The sequence below is a fragment of the Microtus pennsylvanicus genome, chromosome 8 (genome assembly GCF_037038515.1).
Source record: "Microtus pennsylvanicus isolate mMicPen1 chromosome 8, mMicPen1.hap1, whole genome shotgun sequence".
In the NCBI taxonomy this organism is placed as follows: domain Eukaryota; kingdom Metazoa; phylum Chordata; class Mammalia; order Rodentia; family Cricetidae; genus Microtus; species Microtus pennsylvanicus.
In genome coordinates, this window is record NC_134586.1 from 35819715 (window position 1) to 35831844 (window position 12130).

Here is a 12130-nt window from a genome sequence, read left to right on the forward strand (position 1 = left end):
GCTACCATGAATGCCAGTATCTGAACTGATTAAAATATTCCTGGAATACAAACCCTAGTACTAGGGTTTTTAATCTGAAATCTGTACTTACTACAACACTGTTAGCAAAAGTGGTAATTGAGAATTTTATGCAGCTAACACCTGAATTGATACAGTATTATTTATGTGGTGTCCTATGCCCATCATGTTATAGGTCCTTTGCAGGTAACGCTGAAGACCATCTGACTATTAAGAATAAGGCACACAACGTATGGAGTCTGACACTTCTGACTCACAGCTCTCAGTTTTTGTCCTTTACAAAATGACTTTCTTCTTCAGTGTCTTAGGGGATACTACGCCCAAGTGTGTGCTGTCTATGGTTGTCTAAGGCCCTGTATACTTGAATGGAAGTTCAATAGTTTTACCCAATATTTTATGCTTCTGATTCTAAAAGACTTGCTTTGAAATAATTTCTCCAGATTCACATCCCAGTTGAAGGAAGCCATGCTTCTAAAGTTCTTTAATAATTTAACTTTGCTTTTAAGGCTGCAGTTCACTGGGTATGGCTACTTCTCTAAAAGGAAGTTGTTTTCCCAACAGGAAGTAGTCCTCCTAAAAGGAAGTCACTTCTGATAAAGGCACCCTGATAGGCATGTTTATTCCCACTGGATGTTTCTGGAGCAAAGGATAAAGAGACAAGAGAAGGAGGAGAGGAGGCAGAACTCTGAAAAGCTTTCTATCAAGAAAATGGCAGCAGCAATAAATCAAAACCAGATGAGGAAAAGTTACCATCCATCAGGGCAAACCATCCACAAGGCATGCTTACTCCAGAGAGCAGCAACACACATCACATTTTCTAGAATTTTCTCACATAGGATGGAGAGATGAAGAAAGAGTTACTTACTGTTTGGGTCTACATTTTCACAGAGTTCTGTCTTTGCCTCACCGTTGGGCCTGTCACTGGGTTTGTGTGACAGCCTTGATGACATGGTGGCTGCTGTGACTACGGCCTTGAAACTTCGCTTCCGTTTCTGGACGTTGAGTTCAGGGTGGAAAATGATGATGTACACTTTCGGCATGTATAGCATCCCCAGCGCCACTGACGCACTTAGGTTCATGGAGATTGTAAGTGTGGTAGTTTGTATGTAGAGCTAGGAGACACAACACACAAGACACTATTACAAATACAGTGACCACAGAGGGGGTGTGAATACTTAAGACGATGGCTAGGAGAAAAACAGCAATTCCAATGACCTTCTGCTAAAAAGGAAGACAATTGCCTATATATCTATTTCAGAGCTTAAGCTTAAACGTTGGGTAAAATCTTATGCATAGAAATTCAAGCCTGATGTTTAGAGTACAATTTTTATCAGATTTAAATTACACTTAGTGACAATGATAGATTCAAAAACATGAATTATAGTAAATCACAATAATTTGTAATTGTGAGTAAAAGTTACTTATTACTCTAGTGTGTATATATTCCATACTTTCTTCATCCATTCTTCCATTGAAGGGCATCTAGGTTGTTTCCAGGTTCTGGCTATTACAAATAATACTGCTATGAACATAGTTGAACAAATGCTTTTGACATGTGATAGAGCATCTCTTGGGTAAATTCCCAAGAGTGGTATTGCTGGGTCCAGGGGTAGGTTGATCCCGAATTTCCGGAGAAACCGAAACACTGACTTCCACAGTGGTTGCACAAGATTGCATTCCCACCAGCAATGGATGAGGGTACCCCTTCCTCCACAGCCTCTCCAGCAAAGGCTATCCTTGGTGTTTTTGACTTTAGCCAATCTTACAGGTGTAAGATGATATCTCAAAGTTGTTTTGATTTGCATTTCCCTGATCGCTAAGGAGGTTGAGCATGACCTTAAGTGTCTTTTGGCCATTTGAACTTCTTCTGTTGAGAATTCTCTGTTCAGTTCAGCGCCCCATTTTTTAATTGGGTTAATTAGCATTTTAAAGTCTAGTTTCTTGAGTTCTCTATATATTTTGGAGATCAGACCTTTGTCTGTTGCGGGGTTGGTGAAGATCTTCTCCCAGTCAGTAGGTCCACTAGAGTACTACGCTGCGGTAAAAAACAATGACTTCTCGAATTTTGCATGCAAATGGATGGAAATAGAAAACACTATCCTGAGTGAGGTATCCCAGGCCCAAAAAGACGAACATGGGATGTACTCACTCATAATTGGTTTCTAGCCATAAATAGGGTTCACCGAGTCTACAATAGGCGAATCTAAAGAAGCTAAGTAAGAAGGTGAACCCAAGGAAAAACATATAGTTATCCTCTTGGATAAGGGAAGTAGACAAAATTGCCGGGGGGGAAAGTGGGATCTTGGGGGTGGGGTGGGATGGGGGTTAGGGGAGATGGGGAGAGAAAAGGTAGAAGGGTAGGAGGGTGGACTTGGGGAAACAGGAGGATCGGGATAAAGGAAGGTTGGATAGGGGAGCACGGAACCACAATTCTTAGTTAAGGGACCCACTTTAGGGTGGGCAGGAGACTTGACCCTAGAGGGGCTCCCAGGTGCCCAAGCTGAGGTCCCCAGTTAGTTCCCTGGGCAGCTGAGGATAGGGAACCTGAAATGACCCTACCCTAGAGCAATACTGACGAATATATTGCATATCATCCTAGAACTTGCATCTGGCAATGGATGGAGATAGAGACAGAGACCCACACTGGAGCACTAGACTGAGCTCCCAAGGTCCCAATGAGGAGCAGAAGGAGTGAGAACATGAGCAAAGATGTCGGGACCACGAGGAGTGCACCCACCCACTGAGACAGTGGAGATGACCTACTGGGAGCTCACCAAGGCCAGCTGGACTGTTACCAGAAAAAGCATGGGATAAAACTGGACTCTCGGAACATGGCGAACAATGAGGGCTGATGAGACGCCAAGGACAATGGCACGCGGTTTTGATCCTACGCAATGTGCTGGCTTGGTGGGAGCCTAGCCAGTCTGGATGTTCACCTTCCTAGATATGGATGGAGGGGGGAGGACCTAGGACGTACCACAGGGCAGGGAACCCTGACAGCTCTTTGGACTGGAAAGGGAGGTGGAGAGGAGTGGGGGGAAGGGGAGAGGGGTGGGAGGAGGGGGAGAAGAGTGGGAGGAGGGGGAGAAGAATGGGAGGAGGGGGAGGGAAATGGGAGGCTGGTGGGAGGAGGTGGAAATTTGTTTTTTTTTCTTTTCTTTATCCTCCTTTTATCAATAAAAAAAAAAAAAAAAAAAAGTTACTTATTATTTTAAACTCCCAAACAAAAAGTTAATTATATGACTTCCTCTGCAGAGTTTCTGAGATGTTATTTGAAAATTACTTCCATCCATAAGTGCTCCTTTTGTGTGTTTTTTTTTGTAACACAATCTACCTTTTCCAAATTTATAGTGTTCTAGTTTCCTAGAAAAGTAAGACATAAAAGTTAAGTCACCACTTAATATAGTGATTTTTAACTCTGTTCACATTGGTAAATTGTTAAGTGAATGATAATATGGGTTCTAAGTATTAGGTTAGACTGGGAAACTGTTGACCCTTGCCTTTTGTTTCAGTGCAGTCCTTAGGTCCAATCCAACTGTGGTGGTCCACAATCCCTACCTTCTTGTTAGACTCCACTAGGAATCTACATGACTCTACATGGAATGTACCTGAATACCTTTTCAGATGAATTTCCTGCCATTCCCCAAACTCTCTGAGTTCTACCTTCCTGATGATTCATCCTTATAAACTGTCTTTCAAATCTTGCATAGACATCGTTCATTCAACCATGGAAGCTTTTCATGACTTCTTTGTATGTAAAGTTTGTTTGCTTCTACCTGGCCTGCTTCTCCTTTGCTTCTTAAGTCATTTTTCCCTGGGCTGTTCTCACCCATCATCTCTTCACTCAAACATCTTCAAGGACAGTTTCCTGTACAGAAATCAGTACTGAGTTATAACTATATTCTTACTTCTTTGATTTTAGACTGTCGCCATCTCCACTATAGGTTCTGCGAACTTAGATCCTTTCTAGAGGCATTATTCTGTACCTAATAGACAAGTGTAGGGTACTACATAGTTATATGATGGCTAGGATAACTTGCTTGGCAGCTCTTTTCTAGCTATACTTCAGGTGTCATGTAGTCATTCTTTAAAAGTATAAATATTTCCATCAAACCTAGGCCAAATTTGGTATTTCTGTTCAAAATACCATGAGATCTTTCCATCTTGCTTAGTATGGTCAATGCCCTGGGTTCCATCTCTGGAAATAAGAAGGTTAAATAGAAAGTATGGCAGTACATAGATATGAAGTATACATATACGAGTATGCAGAGATCAAAATGAGCTAAGTTGTTGACACTGTAGTATGGAAGGTATGCTTTTAAGCCTCAAGCTTGCATTTTGATATAATATTTAATACTTGCTTTTAGCAACATAATTTGCAACACTTTTAATATCATGTTGGTCTTTAGTTCACTTGATGCTTATCGTTTAATGCACTGTCCTTTCCAACCTTGAGTAGTTAATACCACTTTCTTACGACTAGCTGATGAATTTAGGCAAATAAATGAGTTAGTAACCATGGATCGTCCCTTTCAAGAGACAGTAAGTGCCCATGTACAAGTAGCCCAATCTCTTCTCGAAGGGCTTCTCCTTTTAGCCTGAGATTCTGCCTTAAAATTTCCACATTAATGCATGCATCATCAATCTAAATAAATTTCCAGAGCCCAGCTTCAGCTGCTGGGTTGGAAGTGGCTTTTCTCACATTCACAAATAGAGAGCAAGCCAAGGCCTGTGCAAACTGCTTACAGCAATTGTTCTAAAGATTCATACATGACATACAGAACACCCACTGCTCTATGGATCCTCTTGATCTTTCTATTCTACTAATTCTAAGATGAAGATAGTAGCGACTCCTACCTCATCAGGTGGGGAGAAAGATAATGAATGAGGAGCAAAGAACTCAGCAGGCACTCAGGAAGCAATGAGGCCCTGGAATCTCTGCTGCTAATCCTTACCTCCTGCCACTTTAATTTACAGTGAAAGGGATTTTTGGAAAACACTTTCTCTTTAGCCACTTTCAGGTATTTTTAAACATAAGGATATATGTGATGTTTAGGTTTGAGTATAAGAGTCCATGCTATTCCTGCCTAAGCAGATGGAAAGATAGCAGAAAACATGTGTGATTACAATGCACACATTTAGGCATAACTCAGTGTCAGGCAAAGCTCAGCTAGATGCACTCCATGTATCTTCCCTTGTAGTTCTATTAGTACAGTAAGAAGTGAGGGCATATCATGCGATGTCTTCACTGCTCTAGAGTTTAGCATAGCACTGTTAGTTGACTTCCTGTTTTTGGTATGTTAAGAATTTGTAAAACTTCAATGTTCAACCTGTCTTTAACGGAAGCTCAGTATCTCCCACTGATCACAATAAAATGCCATTTTAATCAAAGCTTTGCGTTTCTCCAGGAAAAGAAGAAAATTGGCATAGAATCGAAATACTGTTCGCTTGACACAAAATACTTCCTGTACTCATGAGCTATTGAGGTTTTCTCCACTCCCCCCCCCCGCCCAGGAAAAATCTGAAAAACAAAACAAAACACAACAAACAAACAAACAACAACAACAAAATCTATTCAACCCAGATAAGGAACCAAGGATAGTTCAGAAAAAAATGATTTCACCCAAGTATACCTTGTTAAGTTAGAAAGCTTTTTGGAACTACCTACAAGAATCACCCCTGAAAAGTTCACTCAAGTGTGAGTGATGACTGCAGACCCTGCCCAGCTTCTTCTCCCACTTGCATTTCCACCTAAGGGAGAATCCCCTTCCCCAGCAACGGCCTTGGGAATGGCCCTTATAAAATATATAACTTTCTGAGTTTTCCAGGCCTCTTTAGATCCTGTATCTTCTGGAATCTTACAACTTCTTTCCCACTAGGTGGAAATTTCCAAGAGTTGCAATTTCTAAGAGTCAGTTCTATCTCATGAGAAAGTTGCCAGTTGCTTTGTTAAAGTTTTAGAGTCAGTTTGGTTGAAGACAAGCTCGAGATGTTTCCAAGCAAGCTGTGAATAACTGCAAGGCTAAGCAGACTTGCAGCTATGGGAATTATGATATTTTTAATATGCTTCACAAACATTAAGAGATTAGAGAAAACAGGACTTAGAGAAAGAGGAAAGACTAGAGCCGTTGAGAAAAATTTCTGATTTAGAGATTCATCAAAGTGGTTTCATTATTACTGCTATTGTCTTCAACAATAATTACAAAACAAACTGCAGTATATTTGTACATGTGAGTCTTCATTAACAGCCCTCTATTAGAATAGGGTTTGAAGCAATTTACTGATGTCAAACCCCTGACTTAGGTGACACCTTATTGTTGTAATAGGAGCGGCAGAGCTGTGTCCCCAGCACCCTGGCTGCCTCGCTAGCTTATGCCCCAAAATAACAACGCACAAATTGTATTCATTTAAACACTGCTTGGCCCATTAGCTCTAGCCCTTACTGGCCAATTCTGATATCCCGATCAACCCATGTCTAATAAACTGTGTAGCACCAGTCTTACCGGGAAAGATTCAGCATGTCTGACCTGGCGGCTTGCTTCATCGCGTGCGTCTGCCCAGGAGAGGGGAGCATGGCCTCTGAGCTCACTTCCTCTTCCTCCCAGCATTCTGTTCTGTTTACTCCTCCCACCTATGTTTTAACATATGAGGGCCAGCCAAGCAGTTTATTTATTTTTATAACCAATGATCTTCCTCCATCACCTTATTAACTATGTCCTGTATATTCACTGTTCTGTTTCTTAGGTCCACTGTTTGTGAGGCGTCTTTTTTAATACCACTTCAAGAAAACCATTTCAATGAGACATTGCTGTGTGACTGCTCTGGCTCAGGTGCTAGGTTTCAAGCATGACAGACACACATTCTGCTCTCAGGAACTGGATGATCATAGCAGAAGCAGAGCAATCCGAATATACATGTAACAAAATCTGTAATAGGCCCTGCTAAGCAGCTTTTTTATTGGCCAGTGGTATTCACAGAACACAGAAGGGAATCAATGGAACAAGACCCCCTGAAAGGTCTCTATAAACCCTTAAAATTTCTTTGCCCCCCAAAAACGCAGTAAGCAGTCTGGGAGAACTATGCCCAAATTCCCAAATATTGTTTATAAAATTTTATTTACATTTAAAAGGTGATGTTCTATAGAGATGAATACTTTGCGTTGGTATCGATCTTGGTTTATCAATAAAAATTAAAAGTCAATTTTTAATATGTATATTTCTGCTCTTGATTAAGGTATTGTGCTTGTGAAGCTCATTTAAAAATACAATGTATAATTAAGAAATAAAGTTAATGAATTATCATCTATAATAGTCAAGCTTGTAGTCATGATAGTTAGGTTTTCCAGATGTACAGAGATATATTTCAGATAGATAGATAATTTTCAAACCTTTCAAAGACATAAACAATATGTCATTTAAAATATTTTAAAGAACTTAGACTTTTCATGATAATGAGACACATCTACTCCTGGCAATACTCATCTACTTCAAGAGGATGATAAGCACCGAAGGGGTTCCTTATGGGTTCCATTGGGCAAGAAACTGCTCTTGCCTGGACTGCTTGATTGTTATGCTATATGAACTGGACATGTAGGACATAGACAAAGACTGCTGAATTTGCCTAAAAGTGAGGCAGTCCATCAGGGTTCTTGCTTTATGAAAGAGTCTTCCAGACATTCTGCGGGATACAGAAGAAAGTGACTGAAAAATTACCAATATAAGCTGAGCTGTCTTTCAAATTTCATGCTTCATGGAAAAGTCTGCCAGATGCTATGGGCCTATAGGCTGAAGCTGAATGCTGAAACATTGCATAATTACTTTGGGTGACTGTCCAGGCAGTGAGATGTCTCTGTCAATTCTAGAGTTTTAGAAGTTGCTTACAATGCATTTCCTGTTAACTTGGGTAATATTATATACTTCTGGGGTCTTTGATGGAGATAAAGAATAGATCATTATAGTCATAGTTTTCCTTATAAAAGATAAAGTAGATATAAATATTATAGCTATACTTCTTGCTTGATAACTGTTTTGATGTTTGTAATCTTGCAATGTTAAAGTTAAAATCTTTCTTTTTATTTAGACAGAAAAGGGGAGGTGATGTAGGATTCCCCTCTGTATTCTGTGAATACCTCTGTATTCTGTGAATACCGTTGATTAATAAAGAAGCTGCTTTGGACCTATTGCAGCACAGAATAGGGCAAGGCAGGAATTCAACGTAGCCACCACAGGAGACAGACACTGGAACTTTACCCAGTAAGCCACAGCCACATGGTCATATACAGAATAATAGAAATGGGTTACTTTAAGATATAGGAGGTAGCTAGAAATATGCTAAGCAGTGTTTTAATAAATAGAGTTTCTGTGATTATTTCAATTCTAGGTAGCTGGAAACGAATGAGCAGCCTTTGTCAACAAATTGGTGCTCACCATCTGGGGCATGAATCCACATACGACCTAAAAAAAAGCTTAAAAAAAGAGTACTTCTAGACCCACAAAAACGAGAGCCAAGTATAGCTGCTTAGTAGTCACATTTTTTAGATAGTCTTTGTTTGTTGGCAGCATCTTCTTGATGCAGCATTAGCAGAAAATGCCATGCAGTTAAGAAACAGGAGCTTCTTGGTTAATGCTACCAGCAGGAACACTGGCTCTTTAAGGAGGCAGAGCACTTAAATGGGGTTTGTGAGCAACATGCTACTAGCTGCTTAATGGCAACATAGACCTTCTGTGACTCTGGAGCTGGGGCAGTGTGCATGGCTCTCAGAGGTGGCAAACATGCTTCTGCTACATTGGACTGAGTGGCGTCAACAGGCAGGACCAGAGAGTTGGTCCTAACCATGTCCACTTAGCATTTTTTTAAAAAAGCTCTCCTGGTCAAAAAGTAATTACAGATATGGAATAAAAACAGATTTAGATGAAAAAGACCTCTAAATGGGTCATAGTGTTGGGTATATGTATGTAGACTTGGGAGAGAAAAGAAAAAGAGTATAGACAGTTATAAAAAATAGTTTTAATATAATAAAGCAAAGTCTTTAAAAAGACAGAATACAGTCAGAGATTGAAGAAGTAAAGGAAAATAGGCCACATAAAGATAGAATATACACAGAGAGTATAGATTAAGTATATTATTGTGCTCTCTTTGAATTTTTTAACTACAGAGATATTTGATTCCAGGGGCTGCTAAGCTAAACCAACATATATATTTTAAAGGTATTTTGACTTTAAAATTTGGATCTAAGGCTATGTTGCTTTGGAAAAGAGGTTCTTCTTTTGTTTCCACAGAGGATAAGAATCTGTGGATTCATTCCAAACTAATGTGGTTTGATGGACCAAGACCCTCTGAAAATTCTCTGATAGGAATGGGATTTTCTCTGAGTTCTACATCCAGCCACAAGACTGCTGGTTGAGATGATTAATTCTCACAGGATATAAATTAATTAGTCCTAAATTTTCTTTAGTTCCCCATGAAATTATCAAAACCCCCAATCAGCAGGAAGTATCCTAGAAACTTATACCCACATTCCAAAAAATGGATTATAGATGTTTGTCTTTATTTAGAGTGTTGGTTTTAAGTTGTTATGGGTAATGGTCAGGAAAAAAGCTAAACAAAAGAGATTGTATTCAATGTTCTTGTTTGAAAAAGAAAAAAATGAAGAAATGCTACGGAGCAATGGTCTTATAGCCTGTAAGAATTTGCCACTTGTATTTGTTTAATAAAACACTGAGTAGCCAGTAGCTAGGCAGGAAGTAGAAGTATAGGCAGGATATCCAGAATAGGAGAATTCTGGGAAGAGTAAAGGCTCAGTCTAAAGTTGTCACACAGATGCAGAGGATGCAAGATGAGAATGCTTCACTGATAAACAGGTTCCAAGCTATGTGGCTAAAACAGACAAGAATTTTTGGTTAATGTGAGATGCAAGAGTTAATTAATAAGAAGCCTGAGCTAATAGCCCAACCAGTTTATAATTAATGTAGGCCTCTGTGTGTTTCTTTGTGACTGAATAGCTGCAGGATTGGGCAGGATAGAAACATCTGTTAACACTTGTTGGCAGAGAGGAAGAGAGGTGAACTCTGGGAAGAAGACATGAAACAAATCAGACATACAGTACAGAGGAGAGGTAACCAAACCACATGGTTGAATGCAAATTAACAAAAAGAGGCTAATTTAAGTTATAAGAGATAATTGGAAAAATCCTAAGCTAAGGGCAAACTTTTATAATTAATATTAAGTCTCTGTGTCATGATTTGTGGGTTGATTGGCTAAGATAGTTTAACAAGAAAGCTTATTACAAAGCCCCACCTAGCTGAGCCAAGCTGTAGGGGGACTACATAAAAGGAGCACATAGGTGCCTGCTTCTGATATCAGATGTTGGAGCCCGTGTTGCTCCAACCCAGATACTTATTTTCCCTATCTGGGCTGAAACAGAGTTGGGAGGAATAATCAGATGCAACTTACACGGTCATCATGGAAGGGCATCTCAGAATTCTCTCTCCTGACGATCTCTCACGTTTATTCTCCAAACAGCTTATATACAATCACATTAGTTGAGCAGGAAAATACATTAGGCTGTCGGCTAGGTAACCAGGTGAATGGCGTTCTGTCGCATCTGCATCTACCTGTATGTTAGCTGTCATGTAGGCCTGAATTAGCATCTCTATAAGATATCCTCCAAATTACAAAGGAAGGAGCACCAAACATCCTGACCATTAGGTCATCAGCTTCAGCCAACACCTCTCCCCAGGTGATCTACATTTATAACAAAAGAGAAGAAGCAGCACACCCTGGCTATTGTTGAGGCTGTCTGCAAGTCTATGTGACCGTTCAGGAGGGCCTATGGCTTCAGGGCCTGGTTGCCACACCATAAAATAATATGGGCCTACAATCAGATATGCACAGCTACTGTCTTCCACAGCCTCAACGTCACTCACAAATACCCATATCCTGGCATCCATTTCCATGAAAAAGTTTAAGTTATTTTTAATGAGATAAAGCATCACATTGGTTGGATTGTTTATACATTTAGGCATTTTCTAAACTAAATTCATTATCTATGCACTATAACTGTTGTTTTAATTCTCCATCTCTCTCTCTGTCTCCCTCTCTCTCTCTCCCTCTGTCTCATGTGCATCTGTGTGTGGAGCATGAGTGGGTGGGTGTGAGTGTGATTGATGATGTCAGTGGTTATACAATTTTTCCATTTTTCCTGTGGTTTACAAGGTACACTATTGCCACCAAAGGTAATTCTTTAAGAATACATATGCCATTTTTAGGCAGGACTGACTAGATAATCAACAAAATGCCCATCACTGAGTATGAATTCATTAAAAACGATTCTGATTAATGGAAAGTGTCTGCATTTGAATCAGTAACTCAGTATGAAAAAAAAATTCTTCAGCATCCAGATGATGTTGTTCCCTTCAACTCTAGTCCATATTTTCCATTATGAGTGTATATCAGTACACTTATTACTAGTGTGAAGATTGAGATTGCTGTGTGTAAGACTGTTGCTAGTTTCAAATGATGTGGCCACGGAAAAGATATAGAATAGTGCCAAGCAGGTAATGAGCACTTGATAAGAACATTAGTATTACAGTCCAATTTATTGTCTGATAGATCAAATGACCTGCTTTCTGCCTGTTCTTTTTTCATACTTTCTTAATACAGCTTGAAAGAATCCAGTGAATAACAGCTTGTTTTGAGAGGACTGTATTAAATTTACTTCTAGTTTGTTTGGAAGTTTACTCAAATCCCTATTTCATCTGTCATTGACTATTTTGTAAAAAAAATAGTCAGTTTTGTCTGTTCCCAGGTGTCGGCTGGGAATTGGGATGAAAGAGCTTTATAGGAGTCTTCAGGTGGCTGGAAGAGCTTTAAATGCTTCTCCCGGCTGAGAGCTTGTGTAATAGAAATGAAAATGCTCCTTGATGCTGTCCCTGTGAAGATGATGCACCATTACCTGGCAGATATTTGAAATATTCATGGGGCTATATTGAAATAAAAGTTCTTAGCAGTCAAAACAGGTTTTCTCAATCTTTAATACTTGTACCCCTAACGCCAAGTTAAAGTGGCTATACATTTAGAAACAAACGACGCCATATGACCAGAAAGGGGACAA

The 12130-nt window shown here is 39.7% G+C and overlaps 1 protein-coding gene across 3 annotated transcripts in view; it reads right to left on the reverse strand.

The window, feature by feature from the left end:
• The window catches only part of Grm7 (glutamate metabotropic receptor 7), an 888724-nt gene that overhangs the window by 64748 nt on the left and 811846 nt on the right, over positions 1–12130 (reverse strand). For all 3 annotated transcript variants that reach the window (XM_075983271.1, XM_075983273.1, XM_075983272.1), the window contains exon 9: positions 884–1130. In XM_075983271.1, coding sequence (XP_075839386.1) covers positions 884–1130 — 247 coding nt within the window. The remainder of the gene's footprint in view (positions 1–883; positions 1131–12130) is intronic.